The sequence below is a fragment of the Malus sylvestris genome, chromosome 11 (assembly GCF_916048215.2).
Source record: "Malus sylvestris chromosome 11, drMalSylv7.2, whole genome shotgun sequence".
Lineage (NCBI taxonomy): Eukaryota > Viridiplantae > Streptophyta > Magnoliopsida > Rosales > Rosaceae > Malus > Malus sylvestris.
Genome location: NC_062270.1, coordinates 25320989 through 25347673, shown reverse-complemented (window position 1 = coordinate 25347673; position 26685 = coordinate 25320989). Strand labels below are relative to the sequence as shown.

Below are 26685 nucleotides of genomic sequence, written 5' to 3'. Positions count from 1 at the left end.
CTTGTGCAGGGTTTTGTAGTGTCATCAAAGCATCTTTGAATTGAACTGATACTTTCTCCCTTCCTCTTTTGTTCCACCAAATCATCTTCAAAGTTGAAAACACCGCACCATAATCTTACTCCTTAAAGATTTCTTGTTCATAGAATAAATCTTCACCTACTCACTCAGACATTTGCCTCTGCTTTTTTATACCCTAAGACAATCATTATACTGAAGTAATCATCCACCCCATTATTGCTTCCCTTCTTTTTATTATTATATACATTAAAAAATATTTTTAAATTATGACTCGAGTGGTACACCACGTGTTGTTATATAAGTGATAAAAAATTTAATATTTAAGTTATTAACTTTTTAACATACATATCTCACAATTTATATAATGACACAGAATGGTCACACTGAAAAATCTCTCCATATAATATGTTGGTTAATGATTAAATTTTTTCTCTAATGATTTAAAAAAATAAATCTAACAATTAGCCGTAATGTCATGTAAAGCATGAGAAAAGATTCATGGCATCATATTTTGAACACACAAAATCTAGAGACAAGTTTTAAACCTATAGAGACACAATTAATATATATATATATATATATGCGAGCGCACAAGAGTGCGCATGCGCATATCTATCATTCTATTAAGAGAATCTTCTTTGTCAACTTTTTTTTTCATTTTGGAAAGCAAAATAGTAATTTTGTACATTTTAACAAAATGACAATCATATTCCTATTTTACCCTCTTTTTTTTGAGAAAATGACAATCATATACTTATTTTTTCAATTTTACCCTCATTTTTAATACACCATAAAAATGACAAAATAGTAATTATGTAATATTAAAAAAAATATGAATTTATTAAGAGAAATTATTCACACACACAAAACTCTCTGCTAGTATATATAAACAAAAGGGACAGCTCTACTCCACTCCTTCCTCTCTCTCCTCTCTAGAACACAGCACGGACTGAATTTGTTTGTGTTGCTTTTCTCCATGGAGTCTTATGAGGCTACCAAGATTGTTTTCTCAAGGATCCAAAGCTTGGACCCAGAAAATGCCTCAAAAATCATGGGGTACCTTCTGCTGCAAGAGCATGGCGACAAGGAGATGATACGTTTGGCATTCGGACCAGAAACTCTCCTGCACAGTCTCCTTCTCAACGCCAAAACACAACTCTCCCTACTTCCTGCCAACAACCCTGCTTCTACTTGTACCCCTACTACTGCTACTTTCACCCCCATCTCCAGGCCTACCCCTTTGTCCCTCTCCTCCTCCTCCTCCTCCTCCTCCTCCCCCTCCTCATCTTCTTCCTCAACCCTTTGGTCCCTCTCCAATCCCATAAGTCCCTCCTCTGCTTCTTCTCCCTCCTATGCCAATATTCTTACCAGAAACACTAACCCTACTTCTCTCTCTGCTTCTACTAGTGAAGTTGTTGACAAATTCCAGTTTCAGAGCAACCTTTCTTTACTCAGTGATCCAAAAACTAATGAGTTATTTTATGGAGCTGAAGATTTGAGTTCTTGGGGGGGATGGAAACCATGTTTGTACTATTCAAGAGGGTTCTGTAAAAACGGCAGCGCCTGCCGTTTTCTCCACGGCGGCTCCGCCAGTACTGACGGAGGTAGCTCCGTTAATGTTGACTCTCCAAGCAATGCCAATGTGCTTGAACAGTGCCATGAGATAATCAGGTCCAATGCCGCTGCTCAGCAGCAGAAACTAGCCGCACTGTCACACTTCATGGCTGATGGTGGTGGCGCTGGTGCTTCCTCTTTCCCATACAACAAGTGCATGAATTTTCTTATGCAGCAACAAAATGAATCCCCAAGGTATATATATATATATACACATATACGTACTTGTAATATTAAATAAAATTGTAGTAAAATGTATTACAGTTTTTGGTTGTTTATCCGGAATCATTTGGTGCATGTTTCGATCTACTTTGTCCGTGTTTCGCTTCAGTTTTACGAATAAAGCAGATCAAGTCGTCTTTTAACTTTTCATACTTTCCATTGCTGTAAAAAAAGACCAGAGTGTAATAAAATGCAAATGTCAAGCTTCGGTTCTTACTAAATTTAACTTGTGCATAAAGTTATTTCCTCTGAATGAATTTCGTCCGGATTTTTCATGTGTGTTTTTAGGTCAGCAGCATCTGTATTGATGATGGGAGACGAAGTTCAGAAGTTTGGGAGATACCAACATGATCGAAACGATTTTTCGCCTTTCAATTTGGGAGGAAACGTGAATCACAGTTCAAGGCAGATCTACTTGACATTCCCAGCTGACAGTACGTTTAGAGAAGAAGATGTCTCTAATTATTTTAGGTAAATAAATGATTTTTCTTTTCTCCTTCTAGCAAACTGATAAAGTAGTTTAACATTCAGAACTTGTGTGGTTTTTGAAGCATATATGGACCAGTGCAAGATGTGAGGATTCCATACCAGCAAAAGAGGATGTTTGGATTTGTTACATTCGTCTACTCCGAGACTGTAAGGAACATTTTGGCGAAAGGGAATCCTCATTTCGTATGCGATTCCCGGGTGCTTGTGAAGCCTTACAAGGAGAAGGGCAAAATCCCAGACAAGTAAGTTGTTTTTTGAGTCTTCTGGTTTGTTTTTGTTTTACAAAATAATTTTACCTTCCTTGTCTCACATTGTTGTTTTTGGACAATTTCAGGAAGCAACAACACCAACAGTTTGAGAGGGAAGACCATCATCTGTGTAGAAGCCTGTCCGCCATCGATTCAAGGGAGCGTTATGACCTGAATCTTGGTATGAAAACATGATCCATTGATGGTATACAACAACTCATGTGAAATGAGATTTTACTATTATTTTTCTTATTTGATATCTTTGTAGGATCAAGGATGTTTTACAATACAGAAGACATGCTTTTGAGAAGGAAAATAGAGGAGCAGGCTAATTTGCATCAAGCCATTGAAATCCAAGAAAGGAGACTTATGAACCTCCGATTACTAGGCATCAAAACCAACAATCTTCATCATCAGAATCAGTACTACAATGGTTTATCACAAGGCTCTCCATTTCCTTCACCAACTTTGGCACATGCATCCAAAAATCAATCCCTCAATTTTTCACCCAAAGACAGTAATGAAGAATTCACACAAGGTTTGCTAATTTAATGTGTTATGGAGTTCTTGATGTAGAAAGAAAGTGATTTACACACTCTTTTCTCCACGAACATACTCTTACATATTTTTGGTAATTGGATTGAATAAATTACAAGAGAGCCAATCCACGGAAATAAACAGTGTGTGCAGGCGGAGAAAATGGGTGTGTGGAAAACGTTTCCCAGTACTAATTAGTGGTGGTTAATTCATTTATGCTTCGTTCACATTGTTCTTGCAGAATATGAAGCTGAAAAACTGCAGCAGGAGATGAATCCAGCTTTTAACCATGGAAATGAAGATAACAGTGGCAATGATTTTAAATTGCATGAAAGGTATAAAAACTTTTATATATGGAGTTGAATATACTTTCAAAATTTGGTCAGAATAAATTTAACCTTCTAATTAATTTTTTTTTATAATTAAATCTTCTAACCAATGTTAATTAATTATGAATAATTTAAATCTTCTAATCAATGTTAATTTATTTATTTTTATTGAAAAGCAGTATGGAGCACAATCTCCCTGATAGCCTATTTGCATCTCCAAAGAAATCAGCTGCTGGAGACCAAATAAATGTCTTCTCAACTACCGCTTCTGCACAAGTCAATACTGAATGCAGCAGAGCCACAACCATTTCTTCTTCTAATAATACTAATAATAATAATAATAATAATAATAATTTATTGCCCACCACTTTTACCCCAAATGCAGATTCCCCAAAATCTGTTCTTTCCAAATGTGCAGGTACTGCCACTACTTTCCCCATATAAAAAAACATCACACACAAACACATGCTTTACTTTACTGGATTTGGATCCTCTCCTGAGCTAAGTTCAGGGGGCTGAGTCTCCTGAGCAAAAAACATGAATCGTTAAATTTTGATCCAATAGCTACAAACAAGAGTTTTTTTTTTAATTTATAATAATTTTAGCTGTTAGATCAAAATTCAACGGCTCACGTGCTTTACTCAGGAGGCCCAGCCCTTTGAGCTTAGGAGAGGATCCAAATCCGAACTACTATGAACTAAACAAACATTAAATAAATAAATACACGAATTATTAATTTTAACGTTTTAGGTTTTCTCTTGGAATGTAATTAAGAAAGTTAAGCATGGGCAGCAATGGGGGAGAATGACTTTGCTACTGCTAGGGTAAGCAGACATTTCAATCTCTTGCATGATTTTTTGCTTGTAATACACAATTCTAGCCAAAGAGATCATTTCTGCTAAAATTCAATAGTGATTCGGAGTGAAATTTTGGTAATAATCTTAATATTTTTTAATGAATAATTTGACGGTTAAAAACTCATTCCTAATAGTAATTACTTTGTGTATATTTTCTTAATTTGCAGAAACAATTGAGAAGAATGATAACTTTGTGTATATTTTCTTAATTTGCAGAAACAATTGAGAAGGATGATACCAGGAAGAAAAAAAATCCTCTAGCTATATCGCCAAAAAAGCAAGTACCTATATCAGACAATCTTGTAGACAAGATCTCAGCAAGATTACCATTGTCATTTATATACATAATCTATATATACTATTTAGAACAATAATACATAGTTGTGTACATAAAAGGAAGAACAGATGGAGATGGACTGATTTATTTGAGTGGGGTCTTTCAGTACTATCTGCCCTATCTACATAGGTATGTGCTAGCTGGATCACGGCAAGCAAGCAAGATGCAATGTAACATATCAACTTTTATATGATATTTTAACTTAGGGTTACTTGTCTTTTTATTTTACCACTTCTAACTTACATATCTACTCTGTATCATTTCAATTTTATCATGTTCTGGTGGAATAATATATTATTATGTGTAAACTCTTTTTTGCATTGCATTTTATTAAGCATATTTGTTGATTTGCACCACGAACTTGTATATAGCTGTTAATTTTTCCTCTAAACTTTAATTTTAGCTGATTACTGCCTGAACTTTTACAATTAGGCAATTTCCCCCTTAAATTTTAATTTAGCCGATCACCCCCTGAAATTTTATAAATAGCAAATTTCCTCTCTGACACTAGATTTTAAAAAATTTCATCCGTTTTAATCACACGAACAACACATGACAACTATATGAGGACAAAAAGAATGGAAAATTGGATGGATGAAAATTGGCTGAAAATATTTAAAACCTAAACGCTAGGGGGGGGGAATAGCTATTTATAAAATTTTAGAAGGTAATCTGCTGAAGATAAAGTTCAGGAAAAAATTGGCTAATTATAAAAGTTTAGAAGATAATCGGCTAAAATAAAAATTTAGAGGGCAAGTTGGTAGCTTTATACAAGTTCGGAAGGCAAACCGATAAATACCTTTTATTATTAAGTTAGAATGTCACAGTATCAGAACTGGAATGTCACGATGACAGAATAGACGTTTTATTTAAATTGCTCTCTTCTTTTTTTATTGGAGAGAGAGGAAAAGTATGAATGAGCATGAGAGGTGATTGTTGTACATACATAGGCAATAAAGTGGTGAGCAAGTGCAGCAGAAGCATAACAATTGTACTGATATGAAATGGAATGGAGCTCCCAAAAGGTTAAAAAGCAGTGGAGGAGATGACCAAGTGAACTGGAGGGTAAAAAGCTGAGTCTCTGTCTCCAACTTTAGGCTTAATCTACCATTGGATTATATGAGCTAGGCTGACCGAACAGAACAGAAAAGAAAACTGTTAAGGGTACATTTGAAAACTTATATAAAAGGAGGGGTAAAAGTTATAATAAAAGAAAGAAAAGTGGTAGTTGTTGCGATTCATGTGAGTAAATTGTAGGACTCTTTTGTCTTATTTTGTAATTTTATATAGGAAGAAGGGCCACAGAGTCAGTGTATCACATGGTTTCTGACAACCATTTGAATGGTATCTATCCAATCTGCCAATCTGGGGAGTGCGCACCAAGCACTCATTTTTCTTTCTCTTTCACTTTCACTTTCACTCAATTTTCTTCACTACCCTTGAACTTTCGTACCCAATTTACTGTTTGCATTTAAAATAAATAAGAAAATAAACCATTTTACTGTTTATATATATATATATATATATATATATTTTTTTTTTTGTAACGAACGATATTATTTCTGCTAGAGAGTATAAACGAAGAGATAAACTTAGTAATAATGTGCTTTAAATTTGTCTTTGTCAAATACGGTCACTCGAATTGAATTGAAGTGCATGTGAAACTTTTGGCGCTCTTCTTCTTTTCTTCTTGTCAGTAATTTTCTTTTTTCTGGGTTGAGTTCTTCCAACGCCATGGCCAAGGTTGTTCCAATTTTTCCTGAAATCCCATATAAAGAAAAATAAGACTAAACCATACTTAGCCATGGGTAATTGTAATTTACAACGATGATGAGATGAAGGACATATTTGGTTAATTGGAATGAATGAAGTATGAATAGACATGAGGACATGGGTTGGGCACGGACGACGATCTCTTCTTTATATGGCGTCAGTGACTTGGTGAGTGTGAGATAGGAACTTGGAACTGTAGAATACAAAGATGGAGGTTTCTGACTTTCAGGAGGAAGTTGTCCCGATGGAAAATTAGATTCTTGGACATAGGGCCACATGCGGGCCGAATTTACCTCCTTGGGCCTAACTCCCTATGTTGGCCTAACCCGTATGTTATTTTCGGTTAAAGTTTTGCACAATTTACTTTAAATTTAGATTATTTGTTGGTGTTTGTTTTAATTTTGAATTTTATGGATTATTTTATCAAATAATTAATTGAACGGAAATTATGTTTTCGAACCTTTTCTGCATGTGATTAATTCAATTTATTTATTTCTAGGTATGACTAGTGGGAAGTTAGTTGTCTGGTAGATAGTGCAACCACATACATCCTTTTTACGTGAATGCACATATTTCATTAATTTCATACCTAAGAATGCACCACTGGCAACTCTCTAAGGCTCATCCAACCTAATCGAAGGATATGGAAATGCCCGTATAGTGTTGTACAATGACATTGAACTGATCATCAAAGAGGCACTTTATTCTCCATGTTCCAGAAGAACGTTGTTGAGCTTTAAAGACATTTGAGATAATAATTATCACTTTGAAACCTATGTAGAAAATGAAGTTGAATTTATGTACATCATTTCTTATGAATATTGTTAGAAGCGTAATCTAGAAAAAGATGGAGAGTATCTCGAGTGGTCCGTATACTACAACATACACCCCATTGGAAAGCCACTATGTGGCTGACCCTAGCTTAAGGACTGCACACGAAGTTTTTCTTTGGCATGACCATTTCGGATACCCTCGACGAGTTGTGATAAGCCGTATCCTCAAACTTCACATGAGCATCCCTTAACCAGAAACTTAGACACGTTCCAGAAGGGTATCGCATGCCATACCTGCTTCATGGGAAAGCTCATTATTCAACCTTCCCATGATAAGATCCGTTCGAATCCTCCTACTTTTCTACAAAGAATTCAGGGCAATATTTATGGACCGATTCAACCACCATGTGGACTACTTAGATACTTTATGGTATTGGTTGACGCTTCCACATGTTGGTCACACATATGTGTGATGTCCACAAGAAAATATGCCTTTTCCAATCTGTTGGCTTAGGTTATCAAGCTCAAGGTTCACCATTCTGATCCGATCAAACTTACTCGATTGGATAATGCTAGGGAATTCACATCAAAAATCTTTGATGACTATTGCATGTCGGTTGGGGTTGAAGTTGAACATCCAATACCTCATGTTCATACCCAAAACAACTTGGCAGAAGCTTTCAATAAGTGCTTTTAAATGATTGCTCAATTGTTGGTCATACGTACCAAGCTCTCGATCATTACTTGGGGCCATGCAATATTGCATACAACCATGTTGGTTTACCTGAGGCCTGTTGCGATTCAAGCATAAAGCGCCCATCAATTGGTTATCAGATGCGAACCTGACATATCGCTTTCTCGCATTTTTGGTTGTATGGTTTATGTGCCGATCGGGCCACCCTTATGTACTAAAATGAGTCCTCAAAGAAGGATGGGAATTGTGTTGGTGAGATTCTCCTTCTATTATTCGTTACTTAGAACATTTGATAGATGATCTCTTTACCGTTCATTTCGCATAATGTCACTTCTATGAGAAAGTTTTCATGTTGTTAGGGGGAAATAAGAATGTAAACGTTCCTAAAGAACGACATAAATTATAATGGACGACTCCCACTTTATATCACTCAGCCTGAGACTGAAGTGCAACGCATCCCAGATTTTCAGAGGATAGCTTAGAGTATGTCAAATGCTTTCATTGGTCTAACGAGAGTGGCGAAATCACATATATTAACTGTAAATGTGCCTACAAAGATGGATGTATCAAATGTACAACGGACTTCCTTCCTGGAAGGTCAGGACGCCCTAGTGGCCGACCACAGTACATTGGCGGCTATCCAATCCTTTGCTCCTACTCAGAAGTGTGGCAAACCCCTTAGTTAAAAGGATTCACAACCCTAGAAAAGGAAACCCACGGCACAAGCTGTTGAGCCTACCGCGAATCCACCTTTCGAGAATCTAGATATTTCGGTCCACTATGCTAGCTTGGATGATGTTTGGTGTCAAATGAGATGATAATCGATGATGCATTAGCATATGCAATAGCTACTAAGATAATGCTGAGCGATGACATTGAATCTCGTTCCATTGATGAATGTCAATGCAGAACTAATTGATCAAACTAGAAACAAGCAATCCAAGTCGAACTCGATTCGCTTGTGAAACGCAAGGTGTTTAGACTCTTAGCTCCTACATCACCACATGTGAAGTTTGTTGGCTACGAGTGGGTTTTCGTAAGGAAGCGTAATGAGAAGAACGAAATGGTGCAATATAAAGCACGTCCTGTGGCACAAAACTTTTCTCAACGCCCTAGGATTGATTATGACGAAATGTATTTACCTGTAATGAATATGATTACATTTCGCTACTTTATCAGTTTGGTAGTTTCCAAAAAACTGTATATGCAGCTTAAGGACATGGTAATTGCGTATCTTTATGGGGATCTTGATATGGAAATTTATATTAAAGTTACCAAATGACTTACGTTGACTGGATCAAATAGTTCTAGACCATGGAACACCCTCTCTATTTGACTAAGGAGTTCACTCTACGAATTGAAGTAATTTTGGGCGAATGTGGTATAACCGTTTGAGTGAGTATTTGATAAATCAGGTATATATGAACAACGAACTATGCCCTTGCGTGTTTATTAAGAAGTCACATTCCAAATTTAGGATCATTGCAATTCATGTCCACAAGATGAATCTCATTAGGACTCATGAAGAGCTTGAGAAAACTGCCACCCACTTGAAATTGGAATTTAAGATGAAAGATCTTGGGAAAGCTCAATATTGTCTCGGCTTGGAGATCAAGCATTGTTCAAATGGATTCTTAGAACATCAGTTGAACTACAACTATAAGGTGTTGCATCATTTTAATGAGGATAAAGCGAAGCCTTCGAATACTCTTATGGCCGTTCGATCGCTAGATGCTAAACGAGATCTTTCCGTCCAAAGGAGGATGAAGAATAGATTTTGGAACCCCAAGTTCCATATCTAAATGCGGTAGGCACTTTATTGTACTTAACTTAGTGCACTAGACTAGACATCTCATTCACTATCAATCTTTTGGCAAGATACAACAATGTGCCTACACGTAGACATTGGACAGGTGTTAAAGACATTTTCTGCCACCTTAAAGGTACGACGAATTTAGGTATGTTCTATCCCTACAAATCCTCGGGAGGTGTCATAACCCCCTCGGTTCTTGAATCAATTCCTGCCTTGTTGGTTATGCTGACGCATGGTACTTATCCGACCTATACAATGTGCGCTATCAAATAGATTACGTCTTTACTGTTAGAGGCACTGCAATATCTTGGAGGTCAACTAAACAAACCTTAGTTGACACTTGTTCGAACCATGTTAAGATACTCGCCCAACATGAAGATACTCGGGACTACTTCTGGTTAAGAGCAATTGTAAAACATATTTGAAGTACTACAATCTTTCTTCTATCATTGACGTCTCTAGAATGAATTTTGAAGATAACTCAACATGTATCGAACATCTCAAAAAGGGATACATTAAAAGAGACAACACTAAACACATTTCGCTGAAGTTCTTTTTCTCACATCAACACCAAGATCATCAGAAGATTGAGGTCAAGCAAATCCGTTCCCAGGACAACTTGGCCAATCTCTTCACCAAATATTTGTCGAAGACAATGTTTCAAAAGTTTGTTCAAGGAATTGGTATGCGTAAAAGTTGTAACATTGTTAATTCTCTTTAGAATTAAATCAAACTCAGGGGGAGTATCCCAAAGACACTCGCTTGATCTTAACGTACTTTTTTTTCCTACGATTAGGTGCATTTTTCCCTTAGGGTTTTTTTGCTACCTAATGAGGTTTTAACGAGGCGCCCATCTTGAATTGGTCATATCCCTGATGTACATTGTGGAGCCAAAAATAATCGCAAGGCGACACGTGGATTCTTGGGTAAAAGAGGACAAAAATACCCTTGAGGCATACTGGGATTCCTACGCGCGAGCAGCGGGCAATCATCCCTAAACCAAGTCAAAAGTGCCCAAAATAGGTAACAATTTAAAGCCTATTTCATCAAATCCTTTCTATAAGGTAATTCCTAAAACCTAATTTATTCTATATATTTTGTATTCCATTATTTAGCTAATCAATTAGCTAAATGATATTTTCCTTTCATATTCCCTAAAAATGATTAATTAAGGGACTAATTACCTAATCAATCCCTTAATTATCAATTAAAACACCCATTCACACCTAAAACTACGAGGCCGGCCACCTCCCTTTTCCTAACCTTTTTCACTTTTCTCCATTTTATTACCCCATTTATACAAATAAGCAATTTATTAACCCCTAATTAAACCTAAATTAAACCCAAAAAACCCTAGCCACCTCATATCCCTATAAATATACTCTCATTCTCACCAAAAAAGCCAATTCCAACACTTTGGCAAAAATCCCAAAATTCTCGAAACACTCTTTCTCTCTAAATTCTAACTTTGGCATCGGAGGTTCTTCGGCCAAAGCCCCCCATTCATCGTGGGCACGTGAGGCTCTTAGCCTTAACCTAAGGTGTTAATTGTTTTGTAGGTGCAAAATTGTCCAAGATCAAGGAGGAAGAAATTTGCATCCACAAATTGGTGCTTTCATTGAGAGTTGAAATCCATACTCGTAGAAGACTCTCGCACAAAAAGGTCTTTTCTTTATTTTCTAGTCCATTTGAATATTTTTCATACGTTCTTATTATTAGAATTTTTTACTTGCAAAGGTTCTTTGATAAAACGTATAAGCAAAATATAATGGCTAGAAATTTAGAAAATTCCACAAGTGAAAATTCTAATGTTCAAGAAATGGGATTGCGGAGATCCGTGAGGCTAAATGCGACAATAAGTGGAGCAGCACCACCACCACGAGTTTCCACCATGGGAACCACCACGGTGGCTACCTCGGTAGCCACCCGTGGCGAGGTCCATGGTGCCTTCACCAGGGCTCGAGCCGTGCCATCCAAGGCTCACGGCACCAAGGCCACGACCCAAGTCGTGCCATCCAAGTTTGCACGGGCCCGGGCCCAAGCCTCGCATTTGCATGCATCACATACTAAGCAGCTTGCTCCTGCCAAGCAGCCTGTTCCCGATGAGCAGCCCACTCCTGTGGTCCAGCCTGCTTCCATCGAGCAGCCTACTCCCGTGGCCCAGCCTGCTTCTGCCAAGCAGCCCGCTCTCGTGACCCAGCCTGCTCCCGACGAGCAGCCCACTCCCGTGGTCCAGCCTGCTTCCGTCGAGCAGCCCACTCTTGTGGCCCAGCCTGCTTCCGTCGAGCAGCCCACTCCCGTGGCCCAGCCTGCTCCTGCCAAACAGCCTGCTCTTGTGACGCATCCTGCTCCCGACGAGTAGCCAACTCCCGTGGTCCAGCCTGCTTCCGTCGAGCAGCCCACTCTCACGGCCCAACCTGCTCCTGCTGAGCAGCCTGCTTTCATGACCCAGCCTGCTCCCGACGAGCAGCCCACTCCTATGGCCCAGCCAGCTCCAGTCGAGCAGCCCACTCTCACGGCTGCTACAGTAGCTTTCCAAGCAGCCCAAGTCGGCCCAAGACTATCTCAACCATCCGGACTTACCATCGAGCCGGGGGCATTCTCACCATATTTTTTTACGGATTTGACATTTTCCAACTCAAATCTCGCGCCCGGAGTCTACCACCCTTCCACTGCCCAAGGAGGCGCATTCCTTTCAAGCTCTTCCAATCCAAATGGCGAACAACACTTGTCTCGACAAGTCATAGAGTTGACGAGCGCCCTTGCACAACAGACAACCTTGGTGAATCAACTTTTGCAACGTATCGGGATCCAATGTGCCCCGGACGAGGTATCCCGAAGTAGAACAAGGGCAGACAGACCTTTCCAGCAGCATCCCGGCAAGCAGCCACTCAACCAGCCACGAGCCGAACGTTTGAGCAGTGTACATTCCCGTCTTAGCGTGCGGATGAGCATGCACTCTCGACTAGGCCCACGGATGAGCATACATTCACAGTTGAGGTCATACTCCGATAGTCAACATGAGCAACCTTCTGGACGAATTGTCCATTCGTGGCTAGGCCCATAAGGAGCATCCTCCACCTCACATCAGAGTAGGTAGCACGACGGACGGAGAGAAGCAGTCACTCAATCCAGCTCAAGTTCAACCAGCAGCCTGCGAAGAACTCGTTTGCCTGCTAGGAACGCACCACATGCACTGCATCCGCGACATAGACGAGCCAAACACATTGAAGAGCAGCCTAGACCAGTAAGTCATGGCTGGGGGCAGCCGAGAGCTCCGCTACCCCAACAAAGGCAAATTCAGGAAGAAGTAGAGAGACTATTGACCAAGCGATTGCATGATTTCCAACGCAACGAGGTCACCGACGAGGCACTATGACAGAACATGACCAACATAAGCAGGTCACCCTTCACGGACGAGATCGAGCAGGTAGAGCCTCCACGCGAGTTCAGCATGCCACATTTCACATCTTTCAAAGGGGATGAAGACCCGGAGAGATACTTAAAGCGCTACCGAAGTGCAATGATCCTTTATCGAAACAACGATGATCTCATGTGCAAGATATTCGCCACCATTCTACAAGACGAGGCGCAAGATTGGTTTTACACCCTGCCGCCACAATCCATCCTGAATTTCTATGAACTTTCTTTGGTTTTCATCAAAGAATATTCATCTTATCGCTCAATAAAAAAGAAGTATGACCATTTGTTCGACGTCAAGAAGAACCCAAAGGAATCGCTTCGTGACTATGTGAAGAGGTTCAAAGTAGAGAAGGTAAAAATAGTCGGATGCAACGACTCGATAGCTAGAGCAGCCTTTCAAAAAGGACTTCCAGCAGACCACCTTCGGAAAATTGATCATGAAAGAAGATGTAACTCTAGCAGACTCTTTTGCTTTGGCAGAGAAGTATGCACTTTGGGATGAGGCTCGCCAATGCACATTCAAAGACTTGAAGAAGTACCCGACATCACCTCCCTAGAAGTAGCGGATGACTTATTCGCATGTTTAACGGTATCTAAAGTATCAATAAGCTCTACCATCATGCGAAAAGAGCTGGGGGCCCGACTACCTGTATTCTACAGTTACATGTATTCTACAATTCAAAAGCTCTCTTCGATGCTATTAAAAATTCAAAAGCTAACTTTGGCGATAATTGTTATAACCCAAAAGCTTAAGTTTTACCTTCAAACGCAAGCAGTCATCATCATGACGCACTATTCCACCGAATCCAAACCGGCGAAGATAAAGGCGTAGACCCTGGCAGATGCAAAGTTTTCTGACGAACGCAACAACTCGGCCCAACGACGCCCCGAAGGCAGCAGAGCACACTTTAGCCACACTTGCTCCCTCAATGGAGATTTCTGGCGTTTGCATGTCGACGGCGCATCCAACTACGAAGGCTCGTGAGCAGTCGTGGTTCTTGCCACCCCAGACGTTTCAATGTTCAAGCAGGCGATCACTCTAAACTTCAATGCATCTAACAACGAAGCAGAGTACGAAGCCCCATTAGCAGGCCTTCGAATGACAAAAGACTTGGTGGTGAAAAAGCTTTCCATTCATTCCGAGTCCTAGCTAATCACCAGCCAGACTACCAGGGGCAAAGGCATGATGATCGTGGCAACCGACTACTTCACCAAATAAATAGAAGCAGAGCCCATGACGATCATGGTTCAGACGGACATAGAGCACTTCATATGAAGGAGTATCATTTGCCGATTTGGCATCTTTTAATCCATTGTCACCGACAACGGCCCGCAATTCGTGGGCAAAGATTTGGCGAAGTTCTTCTAAAAATATGGCATCAAGCAGCACATGTCTACGCCAAGATATCCTCAAGGCAATAGGCGGGCCAAAGCATCCACTAAGATGATCCTCGATTGCCACAAGAAATCCCTCACCATTAAGAAAAGAAAATGGCCAGACGAACTCTAAGGATGTCTATGGGCGTATCGCACAACCAAAAGACGAGCAACCAAAATGAGATGGCCACAAGCTTCAATCTGGCAGAAGAGAGGCGCAAACAGACTATCACTCGCATTGCAGCCTACCAGCATTAGCTCCTCTCCAGCTACAACAAAAGGGCCAAGATCCGGCAGTTCTAGCCCGGAGATCTGGTCATAAGAAAAACCTTCATCACTGCTAGTAGAAAAGGCTCCAAAAATATGGATCTCATATGGGAAAGTCCGTACAAGATCAGCAGAGTAAGTGGCAAGAACAATTACACCCTCGCCACCATAAAACGACAAAAAGATCGAAAAACAGTTGAACGCCTACAATCTGAGGAAGTACCATGTATGACCTCTCGCTACATCAAAGCCCAAAGACTTAAGCAGCTCGATGGGCACTGCCTCACCAGCCGAGGATTATCCAGTTGTTATGCAGTTCTTACCTATATTTAAGTTCTCGTTCGTTTAACTCGTTTTTCAATGAGGAATTCAGAAGTAATCATGACTTGGCTTGGCTGCATGCTTACAACAACTTATCACTCATGCACTTCAAAAGAAGACCGCGCCCTTCTTAGGGACTTACCGCAGGAATTGCACCCCCCCGAGGGACCAACCATGCTCTCCAGTGCGAGAGGATAAACTAATTGCTCTCCAACGCAAGAGGGTAAACCAATTCCCTGGCACCCACATGGGTCAGCTCTCCAAGAATGGGAGGATAAACTCTATACTCCGAATATCCAGACGTGGATGAGCCGGGCTGCCCTAGTATAACTAGATGCACGATGGCTTGCGCCAGGATTCCTAGAAGTAGCCGCAATGGTCTTTTTCAAGGCTTAGCTAGCTGAAGGATTTTGGGTCTCTTGGCCTAATCCGTAGGGAACCGGGCCCTAGAGACGAAGATGGCACATTACGCAGTATATCCGATGGACGGCTACCCTGGAATCCTAAAGCTGCTACCGAGTGCACTAAGGTAGCCTACGGATTCTGGAAGACTGCCTACGGCTGGCCCTTCGAGCAATAAAGCCACACTAGACTTATACAACCACACATTCTTGTGAAAGGTTAAACAAGCTAGCATGCATATACAAAGTTTTATCCACTGCCGACATTCTACGTAGTCGATAAGCTTCACCTCTGCCAAGCGCGGAACAACCTACACCAAGTCCTAAAGTGTTGTAATACTTGCTACACAACCTACGAAATTGGAGAAAATCAAGGTTAACAGCCTAGTGGTTACGCGGACTTGTCTGCTTCTGTAAGTAAGGCATCCGGCTGCCAACCACATGGCTAACAACTTTGCAAAGTTCTACACCAACACCTACGGTTGTATAGGCTACACGAGTTTGTCTGCTTATAAAAAAAGTAACATGCTTGCCACTGGTGTATCAAGTCTAAAGGTTAGGGCATGAACAAAAGAAGCAAAAATGAAGAAAAGCTAAGGAAAACATGTTTATAAACGACTAGCAAAAGCCGAATGAGTTCAAGCAAAACAAGAGCTACAAGGAAAAACAAAGAAAATCTTAAAGGCTACCTAGATGACTACACTTTAGTAGCCTGGACATCCCACGACTATTCGATCGCCACACCTTCAGCAGCCGTGAAGCTCTTAGCAGCGGCATCACCCCCGACTACTTCAGCCTGGGCACAAACTTCTCCAACTACTTCACCAATACCAACATGGACGCGCTGCAGCTCATCCACTTCTTTCTTCAAACTTTCGTTGATCTTCAGTACACCTTGAAGTTCCAACACTTGGGGTTCAAACCTATCGACGATTCTCTTGAAGTAGATCACTAGATTATAAGCAGCAATCAACTTTTCATCCTTTGCATAAGCAGCGAAAGAAGTCTTTGTTTTTTCTCAGCCGGCTCTCTTGAGCAGGCAGGGAAGATCTATTTTCCCACCTTCACTTGCAGCAGGATCCACAACGGTGATTGGACGAGCCAATGCATCTGCCTTGATCCTATTCATCTCTTATTTTGGGAGTAGCCCACGTTTCTCCTGACGAAGAGAGTTAAAGTAGCCAACGCCATTCGTGGTACCTAGCAGGGGAGTTCAACCCAACATTCCAGCAGCTCATGAGGCCCGCAACCTCTTCCTTTCTCTCAATCACCTGCCTAGCTCGCGTCATGTCCAAAAGCCAAAAAAAGACATCAGCCATGTGACTCGCCTAGCACTGCGCCACATCGCCACAATCCGTGGCCCCAGCCATACAAGCTGCCTTTGGTTCTAGCCAAGTCGAGCAGTTTAAAGCAGTGATCCCTGCCACAATACCTCCTCGACCCATGCCGAGCCGACTCCTGGCCTATGCCAGCCGACATGCCACACCACCCTGACGACTGCCCCGAGGTAGCACCATCCAAGAAGAAGATAAGGAAAATTAATTTTTTCTTACCTCAGTGCAGCATGAAGAAGATGAAGAAAGCAACGAAAGATGGTCATTTGCACAGGCAAGATGTAGAAAATTGCTAGAGAAGGGGGAACAAATATCCTCTAAGCTATCTCTCTCTTGTAGGGTAGAATAAATCGCTCTCCAAAGTTGATTTAATAACCCACTTAAGGTGGACTTAAATAGGCTTTGAGAGAATATTATTTCCCTTTCCTAGAAGGATCTAATTTCCTATTAAAGAGAGAATCTACATCAAAATAGGAAGCAGTCCCACGTTTCCTAAAGCAAGATGATCTCTACACCTGCTGCCCTTTCCTACGAGCAGCCCAACAGGTGTGGGGGCATTTGTGGAGCCAAAAATAATCACAAGGCGACACGTGGATTCTTGGGTAAAAAAGGACAAAAATACCCTTGAGGCATACTGGGATTCCTACGCGTGAGCAGCGGGCAATCATCCCTAAACTAAGTCAAAAGTGTTCAAAATAGGTAACAATTTAAAGCCTATTTCATCAAATCCTTTCTATAAGGTAATTCCTAAAACCTAATTTATTCTATATATTTTGTATTCCATTATTTAGCTAATCAATTAGCTAAATGATATTTTCCTTTCATATTCCCTAAAAATTGATTAATTAAGGGATTAATTACCTAATCAATCCCTTAATTATCAATTAAAACACCCATTCACACCTAAAACTACTAAGAGGCCGGCCACCTCCCTTTTCCTAACCTTTTTCACTTTTCTCCATTTTATTACCCCATTTATACAAATAATAAATTTTGTAACTCCTAATTAAATCTAAATTAAACCCAAAAAACCCTAGCCACCTCCTATCCCTATAAATATACTCTCATTCTCACCAAAAAAGCCAATTCCAACACTTTGGCAAAAATCCCAAAATTCTCTAAACACTCTTTCTCTTTAAATTCTAACTTTGGCATCGGAGGTTCTTCAGCAAAAGCCCCCCATTCATCGTGGGCGCGTGAGGCTTTTGGCCTTAACCTAAGGTGTTAATTGTTTTGTAGGTGCAAAATTGTCCAAGATCAAGGAGGAAGAAATTTGCATCCACATACATCCCGTAGACATTTAATTTGACTTTGCACTTTCTCACGCACTTTTCCTTAGACTATGGGTTTTTGTCCCGCCTTGTGTTTTACCATAGCCATTAGGTTTTTATCTAAGACTAGCATGTTCCCAGATCAGTGCCAACAAGTCGACTTCCTCAACTCTACCAGATGACTAATCTACCTGAGTATTCACACATTCAAGGGAGAGTGTTATAGATAATTAAAGTGTGATTGTGGAAATTCTAGATAGATTTGATTACTAGTTATTCTTTCCCTACTAGGATTGTATTTACTTGGAGGACAAGTAATTCCTCTCCTCCTTACTATAAATAAAGCAATAATGATATTCTTATTATGTTTTTGTACCACATTTGTATATCACCTTATGTCGCATCTGATGTGGACAACCACATCATTAAATTAATCAGAATTTAACTACAATTAAAAATTATTTAATAAACCAATAATTAAAAAACAGTTGGTTAATTAAATGGTTGTGGCATACGAGAGTCTTCTCCTTCCTTACCCTTTTAGTTTTGCTTCTTCCTCTGCCAGTTTTTTCACGTCATTTTTCTCACCCCAGTTTTTTTCACGTCAGTCATATATATCCACCACAATCTAAACTAATTCTCATACGGCAAGGTTGATCAGCGCTCCCCTATTTGGATTATTAGTAAACATTTATCATTATTTTTCAATGAGTTTATTTATTTTTAGTCTGTTTTATTCTTCTTGTTTCTCTCGATCATCATTTGACTGTTTACCTAAACTTTTTTGTTCATAGAAAAATGACACTGACGACTGAAGAAGAACCCGAGAAATTGAAGGACACTAACCATGTGATGAATATTAGCAGCCCAATATATGAAGCTAATTATTTTTATTATTTTATTGGAATTCAATTTCTATTGCATAATAATTTTAAGCAAACATATGAGTAAATAAAGCGCCTTACCTAAAATTGCTGGGAATTAATTGCATGATCGAGAATATCTATAATTGGCTCAGTTCATGTTCTCTTATACCTTAGTATTCGTTGTGTAGCAAGATAAATTCGTCTTCAGGTCACGATCAGAGTTGACGATAGTGGTGTCGGGATGAAGGGATGAAGGTTCTCGACACTAGTACTTGATATTCTTTTAATTTAATTATGGGTTCACGAATTAGAGGTTATATATTCCTTACGTTTCGTAGTTTGATTATTATTTATTATGTTCTTTATTAATGCCAAGATGGATCGGAGAAGAATAAACATCTGAAACATTACCCTGTATATGTATGTACTGTGTTTCTTGATATTGTGGGTTATTCCTTATCCAGTCTTGTTTATTTGTATCATTTAACAACATTAATGTATCTGCAAACAGGTACTGAAGCCTTTGGCGAGATCAACAAATCCTTCTTGTGGCCCTCAGAGATTTTAGAGATGATGAAAAAACAAACAAGAAGAAGAAGAAGCAGAAGAAGAGGAACAAGATCGAATCCATATATTAGGAACAAGTTTATATTCTTGAGATGACGAGTTCAATCATTGTGTCTTCCTGATTGTTCCAAGTACAAACCAGTTTATATTCTTGAGATGAAGTCCATATAGTAGGAACAAGATCGAGTCCTTGATCATTATTTAATAGTAAGTGTAATATGATTAAGATCGACTCTGTCAGTTTTTGTTGCCACTACTACAAAATTACCTATAACTGGCAGTTCAAAAACCAATAAGAAAACATAATTTATGTCGGATATTTGGTAAAAATCCGGCATAAACTCATGCAATGTCCGATAACAGAACTGACACCATTGCTAGCGTTACGAAAAGGCTTTTGATGTCGGTTAGCCCCCTTAATCCGTCACAAAGAAGGAAAGCAATATAAAACAAAAGATAGTAGCATCAGTTAAAAGTGACATCGAGACTCACGTCGGATACTAGCGACATTAAGTATTGACAATGACTGTTGGATGGAGCAAACTGGTGTCGGTCCTAACCAACACCACCGAATAATTTGAAAAATAAAATAACCACTATAATGTCTCCCATAGGCGACACCACAAACAATTAATAATAAAAAAGTTTGTCTCAGTCAACCCCTTTACCTAATAGTATTATGCAATGCACTTCTATTATAAAGGTATGAAGTCGTTCAGAATTGAGCATAAGATCTCGCAAGTTAAATGCTTTTCAACTTTTATAAAGATAATGTATATACAAAATAATCAAATTGCCAAAAAAAATATACTCTTGTAAGCAAATATTGGAATCCTTCCATTTCCATCTCAAGTACAAAGATCCAGCCACTGGCTTTCATCCCTATACTCCAGTATCCGTTCCCTATGAGCAAACAATAGTTAAGAACCTCAAAATTAAACCATATGAGTTATCTCAACTCAGCTCATAATTATAAGAGTAAAAAGGTAAACCCAAATTCCGAACTATTACACTTGGAATTTAATACAAACTAAACTCAAGTTTTGAACTTTAAATAAAACCAAGGTCTTAAATGCCGATAATATCGGCGATATTTCGCCGATATTATCGGTTTTTCGCGTTACCGATATTTTAGTTGTTATCCAATTAGTTTTCGTCAAAATATCGCGAAATTTTAAATCTGTGCAAATCGGAGAAGAACGTCGGAGCTTCTACAGCTCCGGCCGACTGTAAAAGGGCACCCTAGACTTCGATCTAGATATCAAAATGAAATAGAAGACGAGAGGAATGCTTTTATAACTTCCGTTTGCCGTGAAACGGTCAGAGGTGTTCAGAAAGTTCATCGACACCCACGGCCTCGCCGGAGATGGGTGTGCCTATTCCCTAGCCGATTTCATCCGAAAAACCTTGCAAAAACACGAGGTAGAACTTCAATTTCACATCTAAGCTTCGATCTAGAACAGAAAGAGGTAAACCCGAAGCTTACCTAATCGGAGAAATTCAAGAAACTCGCCGGAGGGTTCCTGCGTTCGCCGAGTTACAGAGACGAGAAGGAGAGGGAGAAAGCCGAGGTGGGTGTATTCCTGAAGCAGGTACGATGGTGTGCATGTGTGTATGTGGGTCTCGGTGCAGAGAGAAAGGAGAGAGATGAGAGTTTCGAGAGAGAGACGGCGCCGACGAGGTAGAAGACGCGGACGAAGAGGAAGGCAAGGGAGGAGCAAAAGGCCATGTGGGAGAAGGATCGAGAGACTGAGGTCTTTGTGCGTGTGTGTGGGAGAAGGGAGAAGAGAGATCAAGAGATCTCTGTGTGTGTATGTGGGAGAATGAAGAAGGGGGAGAAGAGAGAAGGATCGAGAGAGAGAGAGACTGAGGTCTCTATGTGTCTGCGTGTGTGATGTTTGTGTGCGTGTGTGGTGGCATGTCTCTGTGTGTGTGTGTGTGTGTGTGTGTGTGTGTGTGTGTGTGGTTCCTGTCAGGAGTCAGGAACTTGCTGACAACTTTTACAATTACTTTTGACAATTTCAGACCATGGACAAAAATAATGGTGATTTCATTGAAAAGAATCTAAATAATTCAAAACCCAGACAACTTTTACAATTATAACTTGTACAATTTCAGACCATGGATGGTGGTTTCATTCAAAACCGTATGCCACTATGATATTCTTTCACATTCTCAGATGAGGTGGAGTATCAGATCATCACACATTTTTTGACCCTTCGAAAATTAAAACCTCTATTACACCTTTTTGTTTCTTCTTCTTCCCTTACCCTTTTCAGAGCCATTCCAAATCCATTCCAGAGCTTCAACACAAAGGGTTCCATATTTAAGGTAAGTTTACAAACTTATATTTATATTATTGTAATTTATACAACAACAAAAAAATTTGTGTGGACTCGTATGTTAATTTTTTTTAAGTAATTAATACTTGCATGTTAATTTTTTTAAGTAATTAAGTAATGTTAACAATTACATGTTAATTTTTTTAAGTAATTAAGTAATGTTGTATAATTATTTCCTAGGATAATTTTAATATGTTTAATGTTATTTATTATTTTATTAATATTAGGTTTTATTATCAAATTGGATTATTATTCATTAAATTGGATTATTATTCATTAGAATCATTACCATGTTTAATATTAGGATTATTTTTGTATCAAATTGGATTATTATTCATTAATATTAGGTTTTATTATTTCATATTATTTTTATAATTACTTAAATTTTTACAATCATTTTCTTTACTTCGTATTTAATTCTTTTGTATAATAACTTTATTACTTAGGTTCTCTTATATAACCGTCATCACTACTATATTTTTTGGCAAAAAAAAATTGTCTAATTTTCATGAAAAATAAATATAGGTACGTTTAAGATGTTTAGTGGAGTTACTAAACGTGATCCAGCTTGGGAACATGGAGACCCAATAGACGGAAACAAACATGGCACAATTTGAAAATATTGTGGTCGGGTAATGAAGAGTGGCGGAGTGACACGACTTAAATATCATTTTAGTGGATTAGATCCAGCAAAAAATGTCCAACGATGCGATAATGTCCCCCCAGAAGTGAAGGCATTCCTCACCACATTATTAAAAAATAAAAAACAGCAGAAGGAAAAGATAATATATGGAATGGAAAATATTCGAGCTGGGCTACGAGGAGAAGTCATTGGCCAAGCGGTTCACAGTGATGATGATGACGATAAGGACGAATGTGATGATGACATGGGACCTGAAGAACGACGCAGTTTGAAACAAGCATTACGTGCCTCCAAACAGTCAGCATGGGAAAGAGAACACCTTCATAAAATTCCTAATAGAGCATAAGGTTCCGGGACAAGTAGTGGTGCACAAATGAGACGGGGAGGCAGTGTTAGAGAATCACAACCAACACCACCAATAGCCCCAAGTTTATATAAGTCATCCAAAGCACGTCAAAAGAGTGTTTGAAGTTATTTCACTAGAGGTAATGTGAAGGAGGGAATGGGGCGTCTAATTAGCAAGTTCTTTATCTATGAAAATGTCCCTGCTGAGAAGGCATCATCATATCATTTCAAAAATATGGTAGTTGGATGTCAACAGACCGGTGTTGGAGTCCAACCTCCCATTCCTTATGAGGTAAGAAACAAATATTTGGATATGGAGTATAAAGACATTTGCGAGTATGTTAACAAGTTGAGGTCAAAGTGGGAAATTAATGGTTGCACAATCATGTGTGATGGATGGACTGGCCCGACCAGATTGTCTATCATAAACTTCATGGTATACTTTAAGGGAAAGACAATTTTTAAGTCTGTTGATGCTGCAGACCATATAAAGAACTACAAGTATATTTACAAATTATTGAGGGATGTAATCATGGAGGTGGGAGAGCATAATGTTGTCCAAGTCGTGACCGACAACGGTTCTGCATTTGTCAAAGTTGGAAAAAAGTTAATGAAGCATCATAATGTGTTTTGGACATCATGTGCAGCACATTGTATTGATCTCATGTTTGAGGCAATGGGGAAGAGAGAGAATGTTGCTACTGTGGTAAAAAGAGCTAGAACGATCACAAATTATATTTACAATCACGGTTGGTTGTTGGCAAAGATGCGTGAATTTTGCAAAGGAGAAATTATTCATCCAGCTACCACTCGATTCGCCACCAACTATATTACATTAGGCAGCCTATTTAAGAAGAAAGCAGGGTTGAAGCAACTATTCACTAGTGACGATTGGGCCAACCACAATTTGAGCTGCTCAAATGCAGGTCGTATAGTGGAAAGTATAGTGCTTGATCATGCTTTTTGGACTCAATCAGAACATGCGTGCCAAGTGTTTGAACCTCTTTACAAAGTTTTACGAATCGTTGACATAGAAGTGTATCCTACTATGGGGGCAATATATGAGTTGATGTGTGTAGTGAATGATGAATTGGAAAGAAAACATGGTGCAAGGTGGGTCATAAAGATAATTGAAGACCGATGGTATAAAACATTATACTACGATTTGCATGCAGCAGGTATAAATTATGTCATAATTTGCAATTCATTTCTTTAGTTGCATAAGTATTATTTCTCTTATTAGAGTATGTGTTTCTTTGAACAGAATATTATTTGAATCCTCGATACCAATACAGACCCGGTGTTGGAGATGATGGTACCCTTATATGTGCTGTACATAATGAATACTCTAAATTAGACCTTGCATCACCAGCAGTTGGCCAATTTGGAAATGAGGTACACAATTAATTAAATTATAATAATTACTTTGTTGGATTAAACTAACACGATTTATTGAATTCAGCTAACATGGTTTAAAGATGCAAGAAGAACTTTTGGAGAACCAACATCAGTTGCTGCTCGAACAAAAATGTCTCCTAGTGAATGTAAACATATTTCACTATCAGTTTATAATAGAATTTGTTAAAGTTATTAGGCTTATCAACATTGTTTTTCATTGTAGCTGAATGGTGGATCATGTATGGGACTGATGCACCAACTGTGAGAAAGTTAGCAATCAAAGTATTATCATAAATAGCTTCCTCATCTGCTTGTGAAAGAAATTGGAGCACATTTGCACTCATACACACAAAGCAAAGAAATAGGTTGGCTCATAGTAGGTTGGAAAAATTAGTTTATTGCTACTACAACATGAAGCTTCAAATTCGAGATAAGGAAGCAAAAATAGATCATGTCGACCGTGGTGACCCACTAGATGTGTTTGATATTGTTGCTGAAGATGATGATACAGAGGGTAACCAACTTTATCAATGGATTAGACCTCTTTATTTAGATGATGATGAAGGCAACCCAGCTCCCAAAGTTGCTGAAGAAGCACGTAATGAAGGGATAAATGTAGAAAGAGTATTAGAGGAGGAGGTGAGATCTAGCAGCACTGACTCTTTGGAAGAACTTTTGCACCCAAGACCAAGAAACACTGGAATTCCACCTTCTTCCAATCCTACACAACCACAACATCGTGCTGATACTAATGATAGCTCTAGTACAAGATCAGGAGACTCACCTACCACTGGAGGTGGGAATGATGAAGGATATAATGGAGCTGGAGGTAGTGGTGGTGGATATGGAAACTATGTTGGACCACCTCCCGGATTTATGAGCCCCTTCATTGGTGAGGTAAACTTCACGCATGCAACACAGGATAAGACCATGGCAGTAGGCGGGCAGGACCAGGAATTGGTGCCATAGGGAAGGACTATACTCGTAGAGAAAGAGGCAAGGGGATTTTGTCAAGTCAAGAAGATGACTCGTTATCTATAACTTCGGACTCTGTTGGAGTGGGAAGTAGTAACTATGGTTATACTCATAACCAACCATTTCCCTATCATTCATATCCCATTCCTGTTGGGATGGAATCGAGTGACTCATGGAAACAATCCGAGACTCAATCTTCAAATGATTTTGCTTATAGACAACGTCAACCAATCTCGGATCCATATGGGTGGCATGTTAACAATTACATGCAAAACTATTTTGGGGATTTATCATTTGATGACTACTCTTCACAATACACTCACTCTACACATAGAGATGATGAAGATAGTGAAAATTTTTAACCTCATAGGAACTCTATGTGGTACTAAGTCACTCATGTATCTTACCATGCAATGTATAAAGTGTAAAATATTGTACTAATTCATTATATATAAATGATTATGGTGTGTTTAAACTTTTTTCATTAATTACTACATATTTTTTACACTCACTATGTTTGCCAGCTCGCTATATAATCAACTTAAATCAATTAAATCCATCATGCAATGCATTTCCTTCCAATTTTTTGTGATAAACTAATAGATAATTGACTAAATAAACATCCTGCAAAGTTTCAATAAAAATTTCCAAGTTTTTCTTACAATTTCCGTGGTTTCCATATTATTTTTATCGATATCGATAATATCCTGATATTTCCATCGATATTTTCGTGTTTTTGGACTACCGATATTTCCGATATCATTGATATTTAATACCTTGAATAAAACCCAACAAATATTGGTAAAAAAAAAAAAAAAGAGTTCACTTTAAAGAATCTAATGCAGCAATTTTGCCTAATACTACTTTACACAACGAAAAAGACTCAAAATTTTGCTTTCTTTTTCTACATTTTCTCAGTAACCAATTAGGCTAAACACCCCAAAAATTCACAATGAAAAACCAATAACAGGCTAAAAATTTCTTCACAAAAATTCAAGAAAAATAACTCCATCTGCAAAAGAATTTTCTAGTAATCCAGATGGAGATTTGGCCACTTGGTACAATAACTCGTCGGAATCTTGTCATTAGTAAACAAATACAGTTGTTGTTGCTGCTGCTGCTGAAATTGCGGCTGTTGAAACAACGGCTGCTGCTACTGGAATTCCGGCTGTTGAAACAGTGGCATATGCTGTTACAGTGGTTGTTGGGAGAAGAATGAGCTGCTTTGCTGAAAGGGCTGTAAGGCCTGTTGAATTTGAAACGGCGATTGTTGCTGCTACTATTGTGGCTGCGGCGTAGAGAATAACTATGTGAACGTCGCTATTGTGGTTACTGTGGGCTGGTAGAGTGGTGTGAAAATTTAAAATTTCAAAATGTTTGAAATTCCAAAAGTTTAGTGACCTGCCTTTTAAAATGTTTTTTTAACTTAAGTATATATGAATTTAGGGTAA

The 26685-nt window shown here is 39.0% G+C and overlaps 1 protein-coding gene across 3 annotated transcripts; it reads left to right on the top strand.

The window, feature by feature from the left end:
- Window positions 1-916: 916 nt before the first annotated feature.
- LOC126591491 (zinc finger CCCH domain-containing protein 53-like) lies at window positions 917-4862 on the top strand. 3 transcript variants are annotated; one of them, XM_050257187.1, is made up of 9 exons: window positions 917-1827; window positions 2143-2325; window positions 2406-2585; window positions 2678-2772; window positions 2860-3129; window positions 3370-3463; window positions 3637-3875; window positions 4232-4281; window positions 4531-4862. In XM_050257187.1, the coding sequence occupies exons 1-8, from the start codon at window positions 995-997 to the stop codon at window positions 4237-4239; spliced, it is 1902 nt and encodes a 633-aa protein (XP_050113144.1). In that variant the 5' UTR covers window positions 917-994; the 3' UTR covers window positions 4240-4281; window positions 4531-4862. The 3 variants fall into 3 exon arrangements, with proteins under 3 accessions (XP_050113144.1, XP_050113143.1, XP_050113142.1); XM_050257186.1 differs by having other exon boundaries at window positions 4208-4281; XM_050257185.1 differs by having other exon boundaries at window positions 3637-4281.
- The last annotated feature ends 21823 nt before the right edge of the window (window positions 4863-26685 follow it).